The 25,796-nt window shown below is 54.1% G+C and overlaps 1 protein-coding gene across 4 annotated transcripts; it reads left to right on the top strand.

The window, feature by feature from the left end:
• Positions 1-461: 461 nt before the first annotated feature.
• On the top strand, positions 462-24,882 carry LOC105472260 (calcium voltage-gated channel auxiliary subunit beta 1). 4 transcript variants are annotated; one of them, XM_011725341.2, is made up of 14 exons: positions 462-740; positions 3,206-3,292; positions 6,511-6,630; positions 10,873-10,995; positions 11,548-11,684; positions 11,891-11,967; positions 12,359-12,513; positions 13,573-13,653; positions 14,056-14,114; positions 14,293-14,402; positions 14,561-14,712; positions 20,646-20,741; positions 21,189-21,374; positions 23,028-24,882. In XM_011725341.2, exons 1-14 carry the CDS (start codon positions 657-659, stop codon positions 23,490-23,492), a joined length of 1,932 nt encoding a protein of 643 aa, XP_011723643.1. In that variant the 5' UTR covers positions 462-656; the 3' UTR covers positions 23,493-24,882. The 4 variants fall into 4 exon arrangements, with proteins under 4 accessions (XP_011723643.1, XP_011723644.1, XP_011723646.1 ...); XM_011725342.2 differs by lacking the exon at positions 12,359-12,513 and adding an exon at positions 13,290-13,309 and having other exon boundaries at positions 463-740; XM_011725344.2 differs by lacking the exon at positions 23,028-24,882 and having other exon boundaries at positions 463-740; positions 21,189-21,588.
• The last annotated feature ends 914 nt before the right edge of the window (positions 24,883-25,796 follow it).

The following is a 25,796-nucleotide window of genomic DNA, read 5'->3' as shown; positions in this document are numbered from 1 at the left end:
TAGAGGCTTTTCTGTTTGGTTTAAGGCAGCCTGGGCCCCGCACTGGGGAGAAAGGAGTTAAAGCCAGGTCCCAGGATCACCGGGACCGGGAAGTTCTGGTGACCCAAACAGGAGTGGGTTGGGGGGACCCGCAGGAAGATAGGTTTGAGACAAAAGGGGGCGGTGCTAGCCATGCCAGTCCGCGCTTCATCCCCATCAGCGCTCGGCATCCACTGGTAGACCGACCCCCGACCCCTTCCCCAAGTATCCACGCCTAGTTTCCCCCTTCCCGCCCCAGCGGGCCGCCTGCACCCCACGGCCAGTCAGAGGCCCACCTGCGGCCCTCTAGAGCCGAGAGGCGCTTGCCTCCCAGCTTGCCGCACGCCCATTGTGTGCGCCGAGCCGGAGGAGGGGCTGCGAGGGGCGGGGCCGGGGCGGGCGGAGGGAGGGAGCGAGGGAGGGGCGCGGGGAGATGCTGAGCCTGCTGGGGAGGCGGCGGCGGCAGTGGAGAGAGCGGGAGGAGCGAGGGAAGGCAGGAAGGAGGCAGCCGAAGGCCGAGCTGGGTGGCTGGACCGGGTGCTGGCTGTGCCGCGCTGCTTTCGGCTCCCACGGCCTCTCCTATGCGCTGAGGGCGCCCGGCTGGGCCGGGCCGGCGGCGGGAGGGGAGGCTCCTCTCCATGGTCCAGAAGACCGGCATGTCCCGGGGCCCTTACCCACCCTCCCAGGAGATCCCCATGGAGGTCTTCGACCCCAGCCCGCAGGTGAGGCGTGGTGGCCCGGCCCGAGAGGAGGGGGCCGCTCCCACGGACAGTGTTGAGGTCGGCTCGAAAGGCGCGGGAGAGGAAGGGGTTATATGCCGGGCGCGAAGGGGAGAGGGATGCCTGCGCGTCCCCGATCCTTGCAGGTTGTGATTGATGGGCTCTGGGCCTGGGGCTGGGTGGCGATGCTGCGGAGCGGGGAGGGGGCGGGTGGGCTGCCTGTCACCCTCGCCTCCTTGTCTCCCCCGCGTCAAGGTTCCTGCCGCTTGGGCACCAGCTTCAGTGGGCTGAGCGTAGGGGTGCTGGTGGTGGTGGGATCTGGGCCTTGAGAAGGGGAGGTTGAAGGAGGCTAGAAAGCGAGCCAGGCAAGGGGGGCGACGCAGAGCACGCTCGGGGGCGCCAGGCGGGTGTGGGTGGGGCGGGGGTGGCACGAGGAGGTGGCCGAGGCGATGGTCAGAGGGCGGTGCCAAATGCAAACAGGCCTTCAGAGCCGCAGACACTGGATCTTGAGGGTGGGGAAAGGGCCAACTCCGGGCGAGGTCCCCTCCCAGCCACCTGGGCTCCATCTCCATGTCGGACCTGCTCCCCTCCCCCAACACCCACGTTGACTTACCCCACCCCCACCCCCGCCCTGAAAACGCCTCCAAAGTTTGGAAAGTTGGATGGATGCCAACTCACTGCCCGGGAGGGGAAAGCTGTTTTACCTGGGGGAGGGGTCTACTTCTCCATCCCCACCCGCACACTTTTCTTACGCCCCTGGTAACCCCTAGGAAGTGGCATTCTTGGGCGCGGTAGGTTCCCATGGGGTGACCAGCAGGCTCTGGGATGGTCGCGCCAGGGGATTTCTTTGGGACTGTCCTTCTCAAAGGATAGCATTAACTCTTCTGTTACTGTGGCCACCAGCTGTAACCACCATGATAATGTGATTGATGGGTATGTAGAGAGGTCAAGTCAGACCTAAAAATACCTTCCTCCACCCCAGGCCCCTTTGAGCCTGGGAGGCAGCTGACTGGGGCCTTCCTTTCAGCTGTCCCCTGTCCCTCTGAGTGCCACTCCCTTTGCCCAGCCTGGCAGTGCAGGGGGAGGGTGGTGTCTGGGATTCACTGGGGAATCCTCTTAGGTTTGTAGGGAGCGCCAGAACTAGAGTTGGGGTATATGTCTGGTTTGAGAGACGAGTGGGGAGAGGAGGATCTTGGAAAGGTCCCCAGGTGCCCTCCTCTCCCATTTTCCATCCTCTTTCTTGTACCCTGATCCCAGCAGCCAAAGCCCCCAGTCTGGTCATGGCCCCTCCAGGTTCTTTGGCCAAAGAAGGTCTAGGATGGAGACCAAAAGCAGGGACTTGGAAGTCTGAGCCCTCACTCACTCTCCCCATTCTGGACTGGGCTGAGGCCAAGTGTGTGTGCGCCTACGAGATGGGGAGGGCCAGAAGCAGCTCTTCTTACAGGAGGCCTGGAAATACCTGACGCCCTTAACCTGAACGTGTTGCTTCCTCAATGGTCAGGCTGAGCCAGGAGCTGGGTCTGTGAGATTGAGCCAGCCAGTCTACCCGCTAGGGATCTGTGGGGCTGTGTCCTAGGCTCATGTGGGGTGGGGCCGAGGGACATTTAGATTGATATAGCCTGATGGGTACCATGCACATGGGGCGTTGGCAGTGGCAGCTGGGGGCCGCAGGGTACAAGCTTCATCCCTCTTGCCTCCTTGGGGAGGGTTGTAGCTACTGTGATTGTGAGAGAGGGAGCTGAGAAAAAGTCCTGTCGGGGCAAGGGATGAGAGTGGGAAGCAAAATCTGCCCCTATGGTGCCAGGGATCGGGCTGGATGTTTACTCTCCAAATAAAGTTCCATGCCCCTACTCCCTCCCCAGAAATCTGGCTCTGAGTCTCCAAGAGAGCTGTCATCCCCTCCCTACTCTGTGAATAGCAAAGGAAGAGTTGGGCACAGGGGAGAAGCCAGGCTGGGCCCTGGGTTGGCAGTTCCTCCTCTCTGGGGGCCACCAACACAAACAGCCCTGCTCTGCTCCTGTGGAGGGGGAGTGGGGGGGGACTTTCCCGCTCTCTCCCCCCGCCCCGCACACCCAGCACTGCCGGCTGCCTCTCCCTTCTTCCGAGGCCTCTGCAGCCTGCCCAGCATCTTAATTAGCTCTGCTGCCTAATGAGCCTCCAGCTTCTCCGTGCCTCCCCCATTCCCAGCCTCTCTAGCTTGGTTTGGGGGTTTCCATGTGGGCCTCCCAGGGCTCTCTTGCATTGGTCCCCACTCCTGGCTGTGCTCTGGGTCCTCTCTATGAGGATGGGAGACCCTCCCTCCCCTTGGGCCGCACCACCTCAGGAGGAAGGTGCAGGGGCTTGGGGGTAGGGCTCTTCGGATCTGGGAATGCTGTTCCCGAGCTTGGCTGTAGCTCTGGGGCTGGCAAGATGAGGGTTGGGAAAGGGCCCTTCTGATTCTACTCTTATTCCTTTCCTGGCCTCTCCAGGGCAAATACAGCAAGAGGAAAGGGCGATTCAAACGGTCGGATGGGAGCACGTCCTCAGATACCACATCCAACAGCTTTGTCCGCCAGGTAATGGGGAGGCTGGGCAGAGAGGAGGGAGGTGGCCGGTTGGTAGAGACCAGCATTGGTGAGCCAGGTCTGCGGTATTCTCCAGGCACCCTTCCCTGTGCCATTTGTCACCTTCCTGGAGCCACCCCATCACCCTGACACCCCATGACCTCTCCTGGATGTGCTGTCAGCTGCACCCACTCGCTCAGCCCCCGCCCCTGCCCGGCCCCTCCCCCAGCACCAGGCACCCTCCCCTGCTGCCTGCTGGCCTGCGTCATCTCATTCAGGGACAGCCTGGCCTGCCTCCCTCTAGCTTGCTTCGGGCTGTCACCCACTCCCCCTGCCGGCTGTCTGCTTCCATGTCCTCCCCCAGAATCTGTGACAGGGTGGGGTGGAGGCAGGTCCTAGGAAAAGCAGAGCGAGCATGTTTGGGTCCCTGTAGTCCTGGTGAGGTCCTGGTCAGGGAAACACGCTCCTCACCTCAAGACTTGACTATCTAAGAAGCACAGAGAAAGGGTGATGGTGACGGGGATGGGGGTGGTTGAGGCATGAGGCTGTTAATTTTATAATAGAGAAGACGGTAGCCCAGCACCACTGCCTGAAAGGGTGTAACTGAGAGTAGCTTTCTGGGGTCTCCTGTGCTCGGTCAGTAAGTGGCTGCTCTTATCTCTCTGTCAATCCTGAGCCATCTTAGGCTCAGGGTGAGGCACGGAGAGAGGCATGTGGTTGCTATGACTACTTAGCATCTCACCAAAGCCTGGTACCCAAAAAAGGCGAGAGGGGCTTGGAATTAGACAAGGAAAAGGCGTGCATTGAAGAGGAAATGGGCAGGGCATTCGAGGGCAGAAGACAGCACAGAGGAGGGGTCCTCTGGAGATGAGCCCCTCCCTTCCACCTTGGGCCAGGAGCGAGAGTGATGCCAGGCAGATCCACCACTAATTAGAGTGAGGCCCTTCTTTCTGATTCTTCTGTCTCTACAGCACTTGGCACATGTGAGCCTCAGTCTGACTTGGGAGCTTCGGGAAGGGGAGGCTTCATTCTAGTCTTTTCTAAGTATAGGAACAGACAGGAAGTCCTTTCTTCAATCACTCCCTCATCCCTCCTGTTGCAGGACTTGGCCAGGGCTAGGAAGAATGACGCTGTGCTTTTATTGCCCCTCTTGGCAGAAAAGGACCTTGGCTCCTTCAGTGTTTGCCAACCCAGGGAGTCAGACCCCAGCCTCCAGTTCTTCCTCCTTTTAGCTCCCCAGCTCTGATCCCCGGTAGGTGGTGGGGAGTGGTGGGGGAGCAGTCCTTGCCACATCTCTGAGCTAAATATACCCTAGCAGTTTGCACATGTAGCAACTCTGCTTGTAACCTGAGCCCCCGAGGGAACGGGCAGTTTGGGCCACCCCCTAGGCCAGCAGGGCCAGGCACTGAGGGCGCCGGGATGGAGGCGCCCAGCCGGACCCTGGTGGTGGTGAGCTGGGGATGGAGTGGGGTGGCGGCGGGTAGAACAGCCTCTCAGGAAAGCTGGCGGAGGGCGGCCTTTCCTCCAGCCTGTCTCCATGCCTCCTCACTGTTTCCTGTCTTCTGCCATTTCTGATGTATGCGTGTGTATGCGCATGCGTGTGTCTGCATATGTGTATGTGTGCATGTGCCTACGTGTGCATCCGCGTGCACCTGTGTGTCTGCATATGTGTGTGTGTGTCTGCCCGCACATGTGTGTCTGCGTGTGTGCATGTAACTGTGTGTGTGTTGGGGTCGGTGAGTGTGCGCGTGCATGGGCCTGCGTCTGTGTTGGAGTTGGTGAGTGTGTGTGTGTGAATGCGCGTGCCCGCATGTGTGTTGGGGTCGATGAGTGCCTCTCTGCTAGTCTGTCTCCCTGTTTCCCTGGCTCTTTGATTCTGTGTGCTCCCATCAGGGTGGAGAGTGGGAGCTACGCTGGTTTTCTCTCCCTCCTTCATGCCTCTCGCCCCACCCCAACCCTTCCCCCGCGGGTCTCCCATTTTCATGATTTGGCTGAGAAAGAGATGGGGAGCTGCACCAGCTAATGACCTGGGGCCCCTGGGGAGAGGTGGGACTTTGTCTTCTGTCTTTCCCAGGTCCCCTCCATGCCAAACTCATGGACATTCCTGGCCAAGTGACCCTTTTATACCCTCAGGAAAGAACCCCTATATCTCTGCAGTCCTCCTCTTTTGCCACATAACCTCCTATGCCTTGTCCAACACCACTCCCACATAGTCACACGAATCCACACTTCCTTACTCCTGCCCTCACATGTCCCCCACCCTCAGGGTCATAGATATCTGGGAGGCCCCCGCCAATACACTCGCATGTGGCTCTACACATGTGGTCATATGTAGCCAACTATAGAGCACGCCCTCCTCCACACACTTGTACTTGCACATCCACGCACACACGTGAATAAGCACATGCATTCACACTACCAGGTCTGTATAGGCGACATGTGTCTTACACATATGTGTGCATCCCTAAAAGAGTCCCTCGTGCTCTGGGTTGGTCACTGTGGTCAAAGCCAGCTGCCTGGCACCCAGCAGCCCTCATCTCAGGGAAAGCCCTGTCCCATATCCTGCTCTTAACTTGCCTCTTCAGTCTGCACCAGCCTGGAAATCTTGGGTTCTCTTGTGTCCTAGGAGAGCCTGAGGATTGGGGCTCTAAGTAGTGAAGTTTGATTCTGGCAGTACCAGCTAAAGGAGCAGGGGAGGTAGGAGTCTATCTCCCTCTACCCTTGAACAGAAGTTGGCAAAATCTGTGGTGGCCCCATCCTGTGGAGCAGGCCATCCGCGGCTGATAGTGCAGAAAGCTCAGGCCGAAGCTGGTGGCTGCAGTCCCTGGAATGGATGCCACTGGACCTCGGCTGAGTCTATCTCAGTGGGTGCTGGGGGCAGGGGAGGGAAGGAGCAGTGGGAGTAGAGACTCGTCCCTGGCATTCCTCCCTTGCCTTGTGCCCCTATCAGGTTCCCACCCCTCCCTGGGCCCCAAGCAGCTGTCCTTGGGCCTGCCTTCATCTCCTGCTTGCTGCTGTCACCCTCACTAGGGCCACACTTTCCCCAGGGGCCTGAGAAATCTCAGCTCCTGGTCCCTTCCACCTAATACCACCTTCTCTTAGCCCTTGTGGCGTCATGCTGGGCTGGCTGGGGCTAGAGGCATCCATGATGGGTGGCACCTCCATGCCTTCCCAGGCCCAGGAGCTGGGAGAGGCAGCAATGGCCCTGATCTGGCTCTCTGTATTTTCAGGGCTCAGCGGAGTCCTACACCAGCCGTCCATCGGACTCTGATGTATCTCTGGAGGAGGACCGGGAAGCCTTAAGGAAAGAAGCAGAGCGCCAGGCATTAGCGCAGCTCGAGAAGGCCAAGGTGAGAAAGATGTGGGAAGGGGCGTGCTGGCATGATTTCCCTGGGCCGTAGAGAGAGCCCGGGCAGACCCAGGGCCAAGTCTTGACTCAGCCACTTCCTAGTACCCCTGAACCTTGCGTCTCTGTCTTCACCTGCACAACGTGGGCTATAATACCTGCCTGGTTATACAGTATAATAAGTATAATAAGTGCCTGTTATTATACTGTTTCCACACACAATAAGTGCTTGAGAAGTGCTAAAAATTTCTTTTTCTTTTTTTTTTTTTTTTTTTGAGATGCAGTCTTGCTCTGTCACCCAGGCTGGCATGCAGTGGCGTGATCTCAGCTCACTGCGACCTCCACCTCCCAAGTTCAAGTGATTCTCCTGCCTCAGCCTCCCGAATAGCTGGGATTACAGGCGTGCACCACAACGCCCGGCTAATTTTTGTATTTTTAGTAGAAACGCGGTTTTACCATGTTGGCCAGGCTAGTCTCAAACTCCTGACCTCAAGTGATCTGCCCACCTCAGCCTCCCAAAGTGCTGGGATTACAGGCGTGAGCCACTGTGCCGGGACAGTGCTAAAATCTCCACGTCTTCCTGGAATCAAACTTCCTCTGGGTTGGAATCCTCGTCCTGACTCTTTTTTTTTTTTTTTTTTCTTTTTTTTTGAGACGGAGTTTCGCTTTTGTTGCCCGGGCTAGAGTGCAATGGCACGATCTCGACACACTGCAACCTTCCCTTCCGGGGTTCAAGCAATTCTCCTGCCTCAGCCTCCTGAGTAGCTGGGATTACAGGCATGCTCCACCATGCCCGGCTAATTTTGTATTTTTGGTAGAGATGGGGTTTCTCCATGTTGGTCAGGCTGGTCTTGAACTCCTGATCTCAGGTGATCAGCCAGCCTCAGTCTTCCAAAGTGCTGCGATTACAGGCTCTAGTCCTGACTCTTAATAGCTGTATGATCTTAGGAAATTCACATTAAAATGAAGATAATAATACCACTTAACTTCAGAGGATTTTTTATTTTTGTGATGAATATAAATGAGAGAATATGTGTGAAGCACGTAACATGGTACCTGGGACACTAAATGGTCATTACTGTCATTATTGTTTTTTTTTTTAATTTAATTTTAGGCCAGGTTCAGTGGCTCACGCCTATAATCCCAGCACTTTGGGAGGCCGGGTTGGGCGGATCACTTGAGGTCAGGAGTTCAAGACCAGCTTGGGCAACATGGTGAAACCCCGTCTCTACTAAAAATACAAAACTTAGCTGGGTGTGGTGGCGTACGCTCTAATCCCAGTTACTCAGGAGGCTGAGGCATCAGAATCGCTTGAACTCAGGAGGCGGAGACTGGAGTGAGCCGAGATTGCGCCACTGCACTCCAGCCTGGGCAACAGAGCGAGACCCTGTCTCAAAAAACATAATAATAAATAAATTTAAATATTTATTATTTTTTATGAGACAGGGTCTCGCTCTGTCACTCAGGCTGAGTGTAGTGGTGTGATCACGGATCACTGGAGGCTTGACCTCCCAGGCTCAAGTGATCCTCCCATCTCAGCCTCCCGAGTAGCTGGAACTATAGAGGCGTACCACCACACCTGGCTGATTTTTTATTTTTCGTAGAGATGGGATCTTGCTATGTTGCCCAGGCTAGTCTTGAACTCCTGGGTGCAAGTGATCCTCCTGCCTCAGCCTCCCAAAGTGCTAGGATTACAGGCATGAGCCACTGTGCCCAGCCCCTTTTATTTATTTATTTATTTTTGAGATAGAGTCTCGCACTGCCGCCCAGGCTGGGGTGCAGCGGTGCGATCTCAGCTCACTGCAGCCTCCGTCTCCCAGGTTCAATTGATTCTCCTTGCCTCAGCTTCCCAAATAGCTGGGATTATAGGTGCCCGCCACCATGCCCAGCTAATTTTTTTGTATTTTTAGTAGAGACGGGGTTTCACCATGTTGGCCAGGCTGTTCTCAAACTCCTGACCTTGTGATCCGCCCGCCTTGGCCTCCCAAAGTGCTAGGATTACAGGCGTAAGCCACCGTTCCCAGCTGCCCCTTTTATTTTTTAAAAACAGACAGGGTTGGCTGGGTGCGGTGGCTCACACCTGTAATCCTAGCACTTTGGGAGGCGATCACCTGAGGTCAGGCATTTGAGACCAGCCTGACCAACATGGAGAAACCCCATCTCTACTAAAAATACAAAAATTAGCCGGGCATGGTGGTACATGCCTGTAATCCCAGCTACTTGGGAGGCTGAGGCAGGAGAATGGCTTGAACCAAGGAGGCAGAGTTTGTGGTGAGCCGAGATTGCGCCATTGCACTCCACCCTGGGCAACAAGAGCAAAACTCCGTTTCAAAACAAACAAATAAAAAACAGACAGGATGTCACTATATTGCTCAGGCTGGTCTCAGACTCCTGGCCTCAAGCCAGTATTGGGATTACAGGTATGAGCCACTGTGCCTGGCTGCTATTATTATTATTATTATTTATTTATTTATTTATTTTTTGAGATGGAGTCTTGCTCCATTGCCCAGACTGGAGTGCAATGGCGCGATCTCTGCTCACTGCAACCTCCACCCCCCGGATTCAAGTGATTCTCCTGCCTCAGCCTCCTGAGTAGCTGGGATTACAGGTGTGCCACCACGCCCGGCTAATTTTTGTATTTTTAGTAGAGACGGGGTTTCACCATGTTGGTCAGGCTGATCTCGAACTCCTGACTTCATGATCCACCTGCCTCAGCCTTTCAGTGTTGGGATTAGAGGGGTGAGCCACTGCACTCGGCCTGTTACTATTATTTTATTTATTTATTTTGTTTTGTTTTTGAGATGGAGTTTTGCTCTTGTTGCCGGGGCTGGAGTGCAATAGCACCATCTCAGCTCACTGCAACCTCTACCCACCAGGTTCAAGTATTTCTCCTGCTTCAGCCTTCCAAGTAGCCAAGATTACATGCATGTGCCACCACGCCATGCTAATTTTGTATTTTTAGTAGAGACGGAGTTTCACCATGTTAGTCATGGCTAGGCTCGAACTTTTGACCTCAAGTGATCCACCCGCCTTGCCCTCCCAAAGTGCTGGGATTACAGGAGTGAGCCACCGTGCCCGGCCTGCTATTATTATTATTTTTTCTGGGTATCATTGTGGGCCTCCCCACCCCCAACCCTTTTCATTCCTCAGTGCCCCGCCTCTACCCTGAGAGGGCTGAATTCCACATTTTGCTTTCTTGTTTTTTATTGTAGAAGTTAATATAAATGGAGAAAACCACGCAAGCCGATTCAGTATACCGTTTTTTTTTTTTACAGAGTCTCACTCTGTCATCCAGTCTGAAGTGTAGTGGCATGATCTTGGCTCACTGCAACCTCTGCTGCCTGAGTTCAAGTAATTCTCCTGCCTCAGCCTCTCGAGTAGCTGGGATTACAGTCATCTGCCACTGCACCCAGCTAATTTTTGTATTTTTAGTAGCAACGGGGTTTCACCCTGTTGGCCAGGCTGCTCTTGAACTCCTGACCTCATGATCCACCTGCCTCTGCCTCTCAGAATGCTAGGATTACAGGCGTGAGCCACTGTGCCCAGCCTTTTTTTTTTTTTTGAGACAGAGTCTTGCTCTGTCGCCCAGGCTGGAGTGCAGTGGTGCCATCTCGGCTCACTGCAACTTCTGCCTCCTGAGTTCAAATGATTCTCATGCCTCAGCCTCCTGAGTAACTGGGATTACAGGTGTGTGCCACCATGCACAGCTAATTTTTTTGTATTTTTAGTAGAGACAGAGTTTCACCATGTGACCAGGCTGGTCTCAAACTCCTGGTCTCGAGTGATCCACCTGCTTTGGCCTCCCAAAGTGTCAGTATACATTTTGTTTTTGTTTTGAAATGGAGTCTTGCCCTGTCGTCCAGGCTGGCGTGCAGTGACATGACCTCGGCTCACTGCAGCCTCTGCCTTCCAGGTTCAAGCAATTCTCCTGCCTCAGCCTCCTGAATGGCTGGGATTATAGGCACCCACCACCACGCCTGGCTAATTTTGTATTTTTAGTAGAGATGGGGTTTCACCATGTTGTTCAGGCTGGTCTCGGACTCCTAACGTCAGATGATCCACCTACCTTGGCCTCCCAATGTGCTGAGAATACAGGTGTGAGCCACCACACCCTGCCCGTGTCCATACACATTTCAATGAACAATTACAATGCAAACATCCAAGTAACCACCACCCCTGTCAGGAAGTTGTACATTACATTGTGGTTTACCCTCTAGTTGCCATTTTCCCCGTGTGCCTCCTCTAGACCAAGCCAGTGGCATTTGCCGTGCGGACAAATGTGGGCTACAATCCGTCTCCAGGGGATGAGGTGCCTGTGCAGGGAGTGGCCATTACCTTTGAGCCCAAAGACTTCCTGCACATCAAGGAGGTGGGTATCTGGAGGGAGAACAAGGGAGTGGGTGCCAGGAGACAGGCAGCCAGAGTGCTAGTGGACAAAAGACTTCTGAGCCAAGCAGAGCCGGGCTGAATCTGCTGTGTGACCTTAGACAAATCTCTCCACCTCTCTGAGCCTCTTAATTTTCTACTGGAAAAATGGGGTGGTAATGCTTAGGTCAGAAGATTGTTGGGAGGGTTTGTCAGGGGGCCCGAACCGGCGTGGCGGTGTGCCAGGGACATGCAGGTACCTGCATTTACTCGGGTGGCCTTTCTAGAGTAGGGTGGGCACATGGGGAGAAGAAGGACTCTCAGAATTGCACTGGGCCGGTGGCAGGGTGGTCCATGGCCAGAAAGCATGCTGGTCCTGGAGTTGTCCTGAGAATTGGCAGCTCCACTCAGAGGCTAGAGCCGGGGCTGGGGATCTTTGAGGGTGCCACCCCTGGGCAGGGAGGCGAGTCTGGGCGTTTCCCCTGGAGAGTGATTGTTAGCTTGCCCCTGCAGTTTCCCTCTTGGACTTTCCATCCACCTGCCATGTTCTTTGCAGAAATACAATAATGACTGGTGGATCGGGCGGCTGGTGAAGGAGGGCTGTGAGGTTGGCTTCATTCCCAGCCCCGTCAAACTGGACAGCCTTCGCCTGCTGCAGGAACAGAAGCTGCGCCAGAACCGCCTCAGCTCCAGGTGTCTGGGTGGGGCAGGGGAAGGGGTTGGAGAGGCCATACAGCCTGGACTAGGCCTCAGTGGTTGCCCCGGCCCTGAGGGCACAGAGCTGCCTGTAGCATCACCAGTGGGGCCAGAGCACCTCCAGGGGTGCCCCATGTGAGAGGATGAGATCCCCCCATGCCCACCTCTTTGCTCACAACCTCGGTTTGCCTTTGCCCACACAGCAAATCAGGCGATAACTCCAGTTCCAGTCTGGGAGATGTGGTGACTGGCACCCGCCGCCCCACACCCCCTGCCAGTGGTAAGAACCATCGCCATGCAGGGGGTTGGGGAGGAGCTCCTGGGTGGGGTGGTCTCCCAACTCCCTGACTCCTCCTTTCCCTGCAGTAGGAAACACCCCAATCCTGAGTCCCCCAAGCACATGCAATGGTTCCCCCTCCATGAAGAGTAGGATACCCCTCAAGCTGGGCCTGTCATGTCTCTCCTCTCCCCTTTCTTTGGTAGCTCCATCTCTCTGCCTGATTCCCCTGCCCCGTCCCCATTCATTTCTCCCAGCCCTGTTCCATTCACCTCTTCTTCTTTCTTTTTTCCCCATCCCCATCCCTGCGTTCTGTACTTGTGTCTCCACGTTCATCTCACTCCTTCTCCCCACCTCGCCTCCCTCCTCCCTCTCTCCTGACTCTCCGGTCCAGGTAATGAAATGACTAACTTAGCCTTTGAACTAGACCCCCTAGAGTTAGAGGAGGAAGAGGCCGAGCTTGGTGAGCAGAGTGGCTCTGCCAAGACTAGTGTTAGCAGTGTCACCACCCCGCCACCCCATGGCAAACGCATCCCCTTCTTTAAGAAGGTAATTCTCGCTGTGTTCTTGCAAAAGGTGGGGGAGTCAGGGCCAGCACTTTGGTGGAGGAAAGGGGGCTGTAATGGATTCAGATGTGGTCTGTTCTGTGGGCATCAGGGCTTCCTGCTGAGGTGGAGGGAAGGGTAGCATGGGTACATCCCTCTCCACACACAACTCCGCCCTGGCCCCATCTCCAGGAAGGAGATCTTACCCCTGGAAGGTTGCCCCCACACCTGGGGCAGCAGGGTTTGGTGGTCATGAACCCTGACCTCTCCCCTCACTCCCAGGGGCCTGCTCCGGTGTTGGCATCTATCCTGGCATGTGAAGCAGGGCATGGGATGGCATTCCTTCTTTGCCCTTTTTTGATTGGGTGGGCATATAGTGGATGGGGGGGACTGCTGACTGCAAAGCAAGACAGTTAAGGGAACCCTTAAAATGGGCAGGTTGGCATGCACTGGGGGCAGGAGGTGGGCACCAAGGTAGGGGCTGTCAACCTCACCAGCTCTTTTCCAAGACTCAGAAGAGGGTAGGATATGTCTGAATATTCCCACATCCACTGGACTGTCAGTCCTGATCCAGGGCCACATCTGGCTCCCCCTTGGCGTGGGGTCCCGTTCCCCATCTCTGGCTCTGTCTGTCACTAACACGCATGCCCTGTTATCTCTCCTCGTCTGCCCGGCTCTCCCTCCCTCTCCTGTCCTGGCTCTTGCCTTGCCCTCTGCCCCTGCCTGGGTCCCCTTCCCTCTCTCCTCCCCCTTCCCTCTCTTGGCAATCTCTGGACCCAGCCAAACAGAAGCAGAAGTCGGTGAGTATCACAGCTTTCTGTGTCCTCCTCCCCACTCCCTGGGATGAGCTAGGGGGACCTTCTAACACCCATTCCCACATCTGCCCCCATTTCCCCCACCTTTCCTGGTTCTCCCTGGCCATCCCTCCCCATCCCCACCGTGATCCCCACATCTGGGCTCTGGGACAGGGTGGGGGAAGGTTGCATGGGGGAGCCTGGCGTGTGGGGGAGAGGATCTAATATCATCTCCACTCTGGGGTTTCCCCTCCCTGCTTGCCCCCCAGACAGAGCATGTGCCCCCCTATGACGTGGTGCCTTCCATGAGGCCCATCATCCTGGTGGGACCGTCGCTCAAGGGCTACGAGGTAGGACTCCCTAGAGGGGAGTGGATGCAGAGGGGCCTTAGAAAGATCTTCAGACCCCAGAGAGATCCCCTAGAAGGGCCAAGATCCCAAGGCATCCTCCCCGGAGGGCTACAGACCTTCAGAGAGAACCCCCAGGGGGCCTAACCCACAGGAAGACCCACACAGAGGAACCCCGTCCCCCAAAGGAACCCCCAGAAAAGTCCTCCCAGAGATGCCACTTACAGGGACCTTTGGAACCAGAGACCCCAGTGGAGACCCCTCAGACCCAGACCCCTGCCCACCATAAAGTCCTGTTCGGAAGAAAGTGGAACGTGAGGGTACAAATACCCAGCTGCTCAGAGTCTGAGTGGCTTTAAATGCCTACCTTCTCCTCCTTCCCTCCCCACAAACCCCCACCCCCAGGTTACAGACATGATGCAGAAAGCTTTATTTGACTTCTTGAAGCATCGGTTTGATGGCAGGTAAGACCCTGGGAGCTGCTCCTCGCACCTGCCATTGCTCTCTGCTGCTGGGGATGGGCCCGATGCCTCGAATCACAGTCCTGGGACTGAGGAACAGAAGGCGGGCCTGGAACTGGGGAGTGGGCAGGGCATTCCAGCCCACTCTGATCCCTGACTCCCCTCTTGCCCCATTCCCCAGGATCTCCATCACTCGTGTGACGGCAGACATTTCTCTGGCTAAGCGCTCAGTTCTCAACAACCCCAGCAAACACATCATCATTGAGCGCTCCAACACACGCTCCAGCTTGGGTGAGCCCGCCCCTGCTGTCTTCACTCACCCTTTCTGGGCTGGACGTGGGAGGGGTGGGAGTTAGTGGGCAGGGCCATCTCCAGAAGCGTTCCCTCCACCTACTACCTCCTGGGAGGCCACCTGACATTCCCCCATCCACATGACTCCGTGCCCCCAGCTGAGGTGCAGAGTGAAATCGAGCGAATCTTCGAGCTGGCCCGGACCCTTCAGTTGGTTGCTCTGGATGCTGACACCATCAATCACCCAGCCCAGCTGTCCAAGACCTCGCTGGCCCCCATCATTGTTTACATCAAGATCACCTCTCCCAAGGTGGGTGCAGGAGCCTGACCCTGGCCGGGACAGCATGGTTTAAAAGGAGTGCTCTGGAGTCGGGCTGCTTGGGTTTAAATCCCAGCTCCATGGCTTACTGATTGTGTGACTTAATCTACCCGAGTCTTAGTTTCCTTCTCTGTAAAGCTCCATGGTATTGTCAAGTGTTTCAACATCACATAAATGTATAGCACTTAGCAAATGGTCTGATACAACATGTTAGCTATTATTTACTACTATTAGGGTCATGCAGACCAGTCCCCTGTCTCCACCCTGATTGACCTCCCACCCTTGGACTGAAAGAATTCTGTGCTTTTTGTTCCAGTGCCACCCAGCTACTTGGCAGTTGGGAGGTCTTTCCTTTCTTCTTCTTCTTTTTTTTTTTTTTAAAGTCAGGGTCTTGCTCTGTCACCCAGGCTGGAATGCAGTGGTGCAATCATGGTTCACTGCAGCCTCTACCTCCTGGGCTAAAGCGATCCTCCCACCTCGGCCTCCCAAGTAGCTGGGACTAGTGGGTAGGTGTCCACTACCATGCCTAGCTAATATTTGTATTTTTTAGAGACAGGATCTAGCTGTGTTGCCCAGTTGCTTTACTCTCTCGATATCAACCCTTTTTGCTGCAGTGTCCTCATTTGGACTTTGATAGAGGGGGAATCTGCAAGAAGGCCGTCTTACTTTTTCCTTGTATTGCAGCACCATTAACTTTCCCTTCTAGATGCCAGCAGGGATCTGAGAAACATGGAGGAAGAGTTGAGGTGAAGGATTTGAAGTTAACAGGCAGCATGGGCTTGAAATTCTAGCTCTGATTGATTTACATATTGATTTATTATTACTGTTGGTTTTTCTTATTGAACTTGGAAACTTGGGGGAATTATTTAGCCTCTGATTCTCTATTTCTTCACCTATAAAGTGGGGTTATAATCCCTCTCGTGTTATTGTTGAGAGGAATGGTGTAAGCAGCTCAGTATACTCTCTGATTTATTTATTTGTTTATTTGGTTTTTTTTTTGAGACCAAGTGTCGCTTGTCGCCCAGACTGGAGTACAGTGGCACGATCTCGGCTCACTGCAAGCTCCACCTCCTGGGTTCACTGAGCCATTCTCCTGCCTCAGCCTCCTGAGTAGGTGGGACTACAGGCGCCCGCCACCACACCCGGCTAACTTTTTGTATTTTTATAGAGACGGGGTTTCACCGTGTTAACCAGGATGGTCTCAATCTCCTGACCTTGTGATCCGCCCGCCTCAGCCTCCCAAAGTGCTGAGATTACAGGCGTGAGCCACTGCGCCCGGCCTATTTTATTTATTTATTTATTTATTTTGAGATGGAGTCTCGCTGTGTCGCCCAGGCTGGAGTGCAGTGGCACAATCTCGGCTCACTGCAAGCTCCGCTTCCTAGGTTCAGGCCATTCTCCTGCCTCAGCCTCCCGAGTAGCTAGGACTACAGGCACCCGCCACCATGCCTGGCTAATTTTTTGTATTTTTAGTAGAGAGAGGGTTTCACCGTGTTAGCCAGGATGGTCTCGATCTCCTGACCTCGTGATCTGCCCACCTCGGCCTCCCAAAGTGCTGGGATTACAGGCATGAGCCACCGTAACCAGCCTACTCTCTGATTTATGAGGGCAGCCAGTAGTGGTAACCATTATCATCCCATGAGCTGAGCTCCCTGGACCAGTTACTTAACTTTTTTTTTTTTCTTTTTTTGAGACAGAGTCTTGCTCTGTCACCCAGGCTGGAGTGCAGTGGTGTGATCTCACTCACTACAGCCTCTGCCTCCCAGGTTCAAGCAATTTTTGGGCCTCAGTCTCCTGAGTAGCTGGGGTTAGGATTATGGGCGCACACCACCACATCTGGCTTTTTTTTTTTTTTTTTTTTTTTTGAGACAGAGTCTCGCTCTGTGACTCAGGCTGGAGTGCAGTGGTGCAATCTTGCTCACTGCAACCTCCACCTCAAGTAATTCGCCTGCCTCACCCTCCTGAGTAGCTGGGACTACAGGCGCATGCCACCACACCCGGCTAATTTTTGTATTTTTAGTAGAGATGGGGTTTCACCATGTTGGTCAGGTTGGTCTTGAACTCCTGACCTCGTGATCCGCTGTCCTCGGCCTCCCAAAGTGCTAGGATTACAGGTGTGAGCCACCGGTCCCGGCCACACCTGGCTAATTTTTGTATTTTTAGTAGAGACAGGTTTTCACCATGTTGGCCAGGCTGGTCTCAAACTCCTGACCTCAAGTGATTCTCCTGCCTCAGCCTCTCTAAGTGCTGGGATTACAGGTATGAGCCACTGCACCCAGCCGACTTAACCTTTCTGAGTCCTATGTTTCTAATGAGATAAAGGGGATGATGGGATTTAAGTACTTCCTGAGGGGAGTTGAAAGGACCAAATGACATAATGGATGCAAAAACACTGAACTAGAAAGTAACCAATGCTTCCATTTCCCTCATTGAGGTTAAGAGGAGGGACTCTGGAACCAGGCAGCCTGGACTTCTACTCCAGAGCTGTCACTTACTGGCTCTGTGTTCCTTTGGCAAGTGGCCAAACATCTCTATGCCTTGGTTTCCTCATCTGCAGCATAGGCATACTGGGTTTGTGAAGATTAAATAAATGGGTTAATCATGAAAAATACTTGGTATTGGGCCAGGCACGATGGCTCACACCTGTAATCTCAGCACCTTGGGAGACCGAAGCCGGTGGATTGCCTGAGCTAAAGAGTTCAAGACCAGCCTGGGCAACATGGTGAAACCCTGCCTCTATTAAAACTCAAAAAATTAGCTGGGCATAGTGGTGGGCGCCTGTAATTCCAGCTACTCAGGAGGCTGAGGCACAAGAATTGCTTCAACCCAGGAGGCAGAGGTTGCAGTGAGCTGAGATCGCACCAGTACAGTCCAGCCTGGGTGACAGAGCAAGACTCTGTCTCATAAATAAATAAATAAATAAATAAATAAATATTATTGGTATCCCAGAACTATATCTGTTCCATTTTGTAAAAAGATTTTTATTTTCAAATAATTTCAGATTTACAGAAGTGTGGCAAGAATAGTATCAAAAAAAATCTTATATTTTGAATATTCTTCACCAAGATTCACTAATTTTTTAACAGTTTTATTGAAGTAGAATTCCCATACCATGAAATTCAGCCATTTAAAGTCTATAAGCCAGGCTTGGTGGCTCACACCTGTAATCCCAGCACTTTAGGAGGCTGAGGCAGGTGGATCACTTGAGCTCGGGAGTTGGAGACCAGCCTGGGCAACATGGCAAGACCCTGTCTCTATTAAAAAATAAAAAATAAATTAAGTGTACAGTCTAATTTTTTTCAGATTCACTAATTTTGAAAAATTACTTTCATCTTTCTCTCTCTTTTTTTTTTTTTGGAACAAAGTCTTGCTCTGCCACCCAGACTGGAGAGCAGTGGTGTGATCTTGGCTTACTACAATCTCTGCCTCCCAGTTCAAGTGATTCTCCTGCCTCAGCCTCTCAAGCAGCTGGGATTACAGGCACCCACCACCATGCCTGGCTAATTTTTGTATTTTCAGTTGAGACAGAGTTTCACCATGTTGGCCAGGCTGGTCTCGAACTCCTGACATGAAGTGATCCACCCGCCTCGGCCTCCCAAAGTGCTGGGATTACAGGCGTGAGCCTGGCCTATATTGTGTTTCTTGAGAACAACATCAGTATCTTACACAACCATGATGCAATTGTAAAATTCAAGAATTGTTTCTAAAATATAGTCCATATTAGTTTTTTTTTTTTTTTTTTTTTTTTTTTTTTTTTTTGAGATAGGGTCTCACTCTGGCTGCCCAGGCTGGAGTGCAGTGATGCGATCTTGGCTCACTGCAACCTCTGCCTCCCTAGTTCAAGCAATTCTGCTTCAGCCTCCTGAGTAGCTGGGATTACAGGCACCTGCCACCATACCCAACTAATTTTTGTATTTTTAGTAGAGACGGGGTTTTGCCATGTTGGCCTGGCTGGTCTTGAACTCCTGACCTCAGGTGATCCATCCGCTTCTGCCTCCCAAAGTGCTGGGATTACAGGCGTGAGCCACTATGCCCCGCATAGAATGCCCTTCATGGCAACATTTCCTCCAATCCAGGAACCAACCCAGTATCACGTGTTGCCTGTTTTTTTAGACAGAGTCTTGCTCTGTCGCCCAGGCTGGAGTGCAGTGGCATGATCTCGGCTCATCTCAACCTCTGTCTCCTGAGGTCAAGTGATTTTCATGCCTCAGCCTCCAGAGTAGCTGGGACTACAGGCATATGCCACCACGCCAAGCTAATTTTTGTATTATTATTATTTTTTTTTTTAATTTTTTTTTTTTTTTTTTGAGACAGAGTCTCGCTCTGTCTCCCAGGCTGGAGTGCAGTGGCCGGATCTCAGCTTACTGCAAGCTCCGCCTCCCGGGTCCATGCCATTCTCCTGCCTCAGCCTCCCGAGTAGCTGGGACTACAGGCACCCGCCACCTCACCCGGCTAGTTTTTTTGTATTTTTTAGTAGAGACGGGGTTTCACCATGTTAGCCAGGATGGTCTCGATCTCCTGACCTCATGATCCACCCGTCTCGGCCTCCCAAAGTGCTGGGATTACAGGCTTGAGCCACCGCGCCCGGCCTGTATTATTATTTTTTAATAAAGACAGGGTTTCACCATGTTGGCCAGGCTGATCTTGAACTCCTGGTCTCAGGTGATCCACCCGCCTCAGCCTCCCAAAGTGCTGGGATTACAGGTGTAAGCCACCGTGCCCGGCCTCGTTTTCTTTCTTTTTCTTTTTTTGAGATGGAGTCTCACTCTATCGCCCAGGCTGGAGTACAGTGGTGTGATCTAGGCTCACTGCAAGCTCTGCCTCCCAGGTTCATGCCATTCTCCTGCCTCAGCCTCCTGAGTAGCTGGAACTACAGGCGCCCGCCACCACGCCCAGCTAATGTTTTGTATTTTTAGTAGAGATGGGGTTTCACCATGTTAGCCAGTATGGTCTGGATCTCCTGATCTCGTGATCCGCCCACCTCCGCCACCCAAAGTGCTGGTATTACAGGTGTGAGCCACCGTGCCCGGCCGGCCTAGTTTTCTTTAATCTGGAAGGGTTCTTCAGCCTTTCTTGAATTTTCCAGAGACTGACATTTAGGCAGAGTACAGGACAGCTATTTTGTAGACTGTCTGTCCCTCAGTGTGGGTTTATGTGATTGTTCCTCATGATTAGTTTCAGGTTTTACATTATTATAATTATGGTGGTGGTTGTTGAGATGAGAATGATAATAGTAGCTGTCGAACAGGAATGTTATCAGGACTAAATTGATCATGTGAAAAGCACAGAACAATGCTGGTATGTAGCAAGTGCCTCATAAAGGAAGACTATTGTTGGTGTTGTTAATATAGAGGGTGTGACTGGGCTCAGTGGCTCATGCCTATAATCCCAGCACTTTGAGAGGCTGAGGCAAGTGGATCACTTGAGGCCAGGAGTTTGAGACCAGCCTGGGCAACATATACAAAAAAATTTTTAAAAATTAGCGGGATATGGTGGCACGTGCCTGTAGCCCTAGTTCCTCAGGAGGCTAGGCTGGGGGCTTGCTTGAGTCCAGGGTATAGTGAACTATGATCACACCACTGCACTTCAGCCTGGGCGACAGAGTGAGAACCAGTCTCTAAAATAAAAATAAAAAAAGGAGGGTGGGCAGGCCTACAAACAAGGTTAGAGAAGTTGGGAAGAAGAATCACTACCCTTCATACAGCCTCTAAGGAAGTGTGGCATGAGACCAGGAGAGAGCCTGAGCCCTAGACATAGGGCTGCTGAGGTCATTTCTGCAGAGGTGCCCAGGGCTGAGAGTTATGGAGCATTCAAGGGCCCTGACACTGGCTCTCCATGCTGATCCAACCAGGACCCGCCTCTTTGACTGGGTGCATTGCCTGAGTCCCTCTAGCTCCTCTTCCTTTTCTCCCTCCCCAAACCAGGTACTTCAGAGGCTCATCAAGTCCCGAGGAAAGTCTCAGTCCAAACACCTCAACGTCCAAATAGCGGCCTCGGAAAAGCTGGCACAGTGCCCACCTGTGAGTGCCTAGATCCCGGGGAAGGGAATGGAGGGACGACATTTGGGTTGCCCCGGTTTCCTCTGGCCTACATGAGAGACAGAGTGACCAGGAACACCTGGGTCAGGCCTGTAGGTGCAAACTGGTCTTCCGAGAAGAGTGCAGGTCCGTCAGTCAAAGACTGGGTTCAAGCCCCAGAAGCACCCTTCACCGTGGAGAGTCAAGCCCTGTCTCCCAGCCTTGGTTGCCTTATCTCTATGAGGGAGTTGGACTGAGTGCCAAAACTTCTTGCAGTTCTGCCAATTTGTAGATCTGAGAGCCCTCCTTCCCTTCTTCCACATCCAGAGGCCTCTTTTTAACCTTGTCCTTCAATCCCTTGACTCTACCCACTGCACCCAGGCCACACCCTCAACCCCCTTGGCCACGCCCCACTCATTCCAGCCCTGCCCCCTAACCCCACCTTCACAGGAAATGTTTGACATCATCCTGGACGAGAACCAATTGGAGGATGCCTGCGAGCACCTGGCGGAGTACTTGGAAGCCTATTGGAAGGCCACACATCCGCCCAGCAGCACGCCACCCAATCCGCTGCTGAACCGCACCATGGCTACCGCAGCCCTGGCTGCCAGCCCTGCCCCTGTCTCCAACCTCCAGGTACAGGTGCTCACCTCGCTCAGGAGAAACCTCAGCTTCTGGGGCGGGCTGGAGTCCTCGCAGCGGGACAGTGCGGTGCCCCAGGAGCAGGAACATGCCATGTAGTGGGCACCCTGCCCGTCTTCCCTCCCGCTCTGGGGTCGGAACTGGAGTGCAGGGAACATGGAGGAGGAAGGGAAGAGCTTTATTTTGTAAAAAAACGTGATGAGCGGCAGTTTCTGGTGTCTGTGGTTTTTGATGGGTCTGGGGCTTCTGGTGCTGTCTTCCTGGGCCTGGTGCCATAGGACCGCATCTGCTGCCCGCTGGATATGAGGCCTGATGGGAGCACTTTTAAGACAAGGGACTAGAAAGGACATGCGAGGAAGACTGATAAACTAATTCGCTGGACTCCACACCCTTTTTAGACCCAACAGAGCGGAGGCCCTCAGAGCCAGGGAAACCTACGTTAAACCTGGACTCTCCCTCCCTGGAGCCCTGACTCCACACGGCCCCTCAAGAAGGACCCAGAATGTGGCATCTTCTATGACTTGATGCTGAATTTTCCACCATTCTCCCAGTTAAAGTCCCGGAAAGGCCCTCCCATGGGAGACCCATCCTGCCTTGCCCTCCTCCCATGGGAGCCACAGCCCACCTCTTGATTCCACACCATTAAGTATAAGGTTCTAAGAGCCAGAAGAAACCCATGAAATCATTCTAGACTAGCTTTCAAATTTGTTTTCAGCAACAGAGCCCATTTGTTCAATGAATCTTGTGTGGAAGCTGAGGATGTAGATAATACATCCTTGCTTTGCCCTGAGGGAACCAGGGGAATGGCCTCCCCTCCACCTCCATGGGGACCCCTGAAGCACTTCTGTGCCCTCCCCACCCAACCCCACCCCAGATCTCTAGGTAACAGTTTGGAAACTGCTGCTCAGGTCTAACTCCCGTCACATTACAACCAAGACATGAAGCCACAGAGAGGGGAACTGTTTGCTCAGGGTCACACAGCTTGACATGGCAGGGGAGAGACTGGAACCTCTCTTGTGCCCCACCTCCATGTGACATTTGGTGGTGAGGACACTGGGTCACCTCTTCATCTTCAGTAGGAGGGGGAGACCCAGCAGCCTTCCCCAGCTTGCTGCTTTGAGTCCTTGTTGGGGGCAGGGGAGGAATCCCATCAGCCTTGGAGACAGTGTCATCTGACTAGGGAATGGTGGGAGAAGCATGGGGTTCTGGAAGCCTAAGGTTGGGGTCTGGTGTGGGTCGAAGAAGCCAGGGTCAGCAGGTTTTAGCTGAAATCTCGTTAATATATTTGGAAAACCAAAGGCAATGACTAACCCAATCAACCACTAATGAGTGGCAATACTGAGCTGTTAATGATGATTAACCCCAAGATAGCATTAATGACCCGCACCGGGGAAGCGGTGACTCATGGCTCACGGCTGACGGCCATGAAGGTCGGGTGCCCCCTGTCTGGAGAGAGGAGCAAATGCCCTGACGTCTGTCCTCTGGCTGGGCTCCAGAGCCATTTGTCCCCGGGGCCCCTCCCCTAGAGCCAGCACCCTCTTCATCCAGGCCGGACCTCTTAATGCTGTCACTAACTTGCCTTGCTTTGTTGTGTTTTTCTCACCCCTGCCTGATCTGCATGGTGTGTGCTGTCCGTCTGCTAACCAGGGACCCTACCTTGCTTCCGGGGACCAGCCGCTGGAACGGGCCACCGGGGAGCACGCCAGCGTGCACGAGTACCCAGGGGAGCTGGGCCAGCCCCCAGGCCTTTACCCCAGCAGCCACCCACCAGGCCGGGCAGGCACGCTACGGGCACTGTCCCGCCAAGACACTTTTGATGCCGACACCCCCGGCAGCCGAAACTCTGCCTACACGGAGCTGGGAGACTCATGTGTGGACATGGAGACTGACCCCTCAGAGGGGCCAGGGCTTGGAGACCCTGCAGGGGGTGGCACCCCCCCAGCCCGACAGGGATCCTGGGAGGACGAGGAAGAAGACTATGAGGAAGAGCTGACCGACAACCGGAACCGGGGCCGGAATAAGGCCCGCTACTGCGCTGAGGGTGGGGGTCCAGTTTTGGGGCGCAACAAGAACGAGCTGGAGGGCTGGGGACGAGGCGTCTACATCCGCTGAGAGGCAGGGGCCACACGGCGGGAGGAAGGGCTCTGAGCCCAGGGGAGGGGAGGGGAGGGAGCGAGGGGCTCACACCCAACATGTATTCGCCTCCAGGGGGCGCTGTCTCCCGCCTTTCAGATGCCTTTGCTCAAAGCTTGGGGTTTATTCGGCGTTATCATCCCAGCTCCCGGGAGGCCCTTAAGCCCCAGCTGTCGGTTTTTACCTGCCTGTTGCAGATGGATGGGGGATACCCACTTTTCTGAAGTGTCCCCTTTCTCCCATCTTAAGGGGCTCTCCTCCCTCGCCCTCCTAGAGAAAAGGTGCACTTCCTTCACTCTTTCTACTCGGGGCCCTAAGTGACGGTCCTAAGTGGGATGGCTCTCCTTCTCCCAAACTGCAGTACTGGGGATGGGCTGGGCGCTTTTCCTGGAAAGGGAGGCCACAGATTCTTTCCCATGGGGGCTCTCTTCCCCAGACCCCAGATCCGGGGTCCCTCACCCTGCCTGCCCCTTCCTCCCAGCTTCCTGGCAGCATCGTCTGGTCGATGAAAGCTACAGCATGGACACCCCATGGGGAGCTTGTCTCTGGGGAGGGTTCTGGGTGGAAGCCGGCAGGCATACAAAACCCTCTACCCTCCGTGGCCATGGCAACGTCCAGGGCCCAGAACCCTGAAGAATGAGCAGCTGAGGCGCTGCTCCCCATCCCCCACCTCCGTACCTCAGCCTTTGCCTACCCTAGGAATGAGCTTGGCCTCCAACATCCCTTGCCTGCTGCCATTAGAAGAGGGGGCCCTCTTCTGCATCTGAGCCCCCCATCCCTGTGCCACCTGGGTGTGGAGCCCATGGAACACTCTGGTCCGCCTCATTTTAAACCAAAAAACTGCTCCTTCACCCTCACCCTGAGGCCCCAGGGGAGAGGACCCATGGGTTGGTGCCCAGGGGTTGCCTTGGGACCTCGGATCTCCTCTGGGGGGCTTGGCTGCTGCTGTTGCTGCTCTGTACTTGCCTCTTGTGATTCTGTTTGTTACCCATGTTCACTTCCCCCAGGAGACCCCCTCTCCCCTGGGGCATCCCTCTGCCTTGGAATCCCTGTAGCCCAGCAGCCCTGCCCCTCCCCAGCATCCCAGCTGGGCCAGAGAGAGCCAACTGTGCCAACAAGGACTGGGCCCTGCCCGGCTGCCCGCCTCAGGGATGGGCACCTCATGCCTGTCTCGCCACCTCCTGTGCCAATGTCCTACACTCCACCTGGGGGTGGGGTGCAGCTTCCACTTACTGATTAGAAGACACCACTGCCCACCCTTTCCCCCTCCCTGTCTGGTGTCCTGTGCCCCCATCTGTCTGTCTATATTTGTCTGTACTCCCCTAGGAGAAGTATTTTGCCATATATAAAACCACTGTCCTGTCCTTTGTGGCTGCCTCCCAAGCCTGCTTCTTTGTCCTCGCCACATAGTCATCAGCCTAGGCACCTGGGAGCTGCTGATATGCAGGGGGAATTGAAGGGGTGGGTGCAGGAAGAAGCTGTGCACTGAGTCGTTGACTCAAAAGGGAAGATGATCCTTCGATTTTGGCCCTCTGATGTATTATGCCCAAGCCAGGAGCTGCTTGGGCAGTCCTGGCTCCGCACTGGCCCTGAGCCCCTTCACTTACCTCTCTCTCCACAAGTACAGCCAGAGGCAATGGGAAGCTGGTGTTGCTTGGTGGGTGAGATCCAGACCCATTGGTGCAATGTCTTAAATACACATGATTGTTTTTCTGCTCTTGTGGCCTGGCTGTGTCCCAACACCTCAGGAGAGGGAGGGGCTGAGCTTCTGGCTCCACTAATGCCCCCCTTGTTCCTGCTAACCAGCTTTGGGGGCAGGTCAGAGATAATCAGGGATTCTGTCAGTCCTCGACTGAAAGTCAGCAGATGAGTGTACCCATTCCTGCCATCCCTAGCTGGCAGGATGTGGACTTCTGACAGTTACTGCAACCACCTGTGTCCTGCCTCACACAGTACCCTCAAACTATTTCCCCTCCCTGCTGGTTCTTTTTCTTTTTCTTCTTTTTTTTTTTGAGATGGAGTTTTGCTCGTTGCTGAGGCTGGAGTGCAGTGCCGCGATCTCGGTTCACTGCAACCTCCGCCTCCCAGGTTCAAGCAATTCTCCTGCCTCAGCCTCCCGAGTAGCTGGGATTACAGTCGTGTGCCACCATGCCCAGCAAATTTTTGTATTTTTAGTGGAGACAGGGTTTCACCATGTTGGCCAGGCTGGTCTTGAACTCCTGACCTCAGGTGATCCACCTGCCTTAGCCTCCCAAAGTGCTGGGATTACAGGCATGAGCCACC

This window comes from Macaca nemestrina, chromosome 17 (genome assembly GCF_043159975.1).
Source record: "Macaca nemestrina isolate mMacNem1 chromosome 17, mMacNem.hap1, whole genome shotgun sequence".
Taxonomy (NCBI): Eukaryota; Metazoa; Chordata; class Mammalia; order Primates; family Cercopithecidae; genus Macaca; species Macaca nemestrina.
This window is presented reverse-complemented; position numbering and strand designations above follow the sequence as displayed.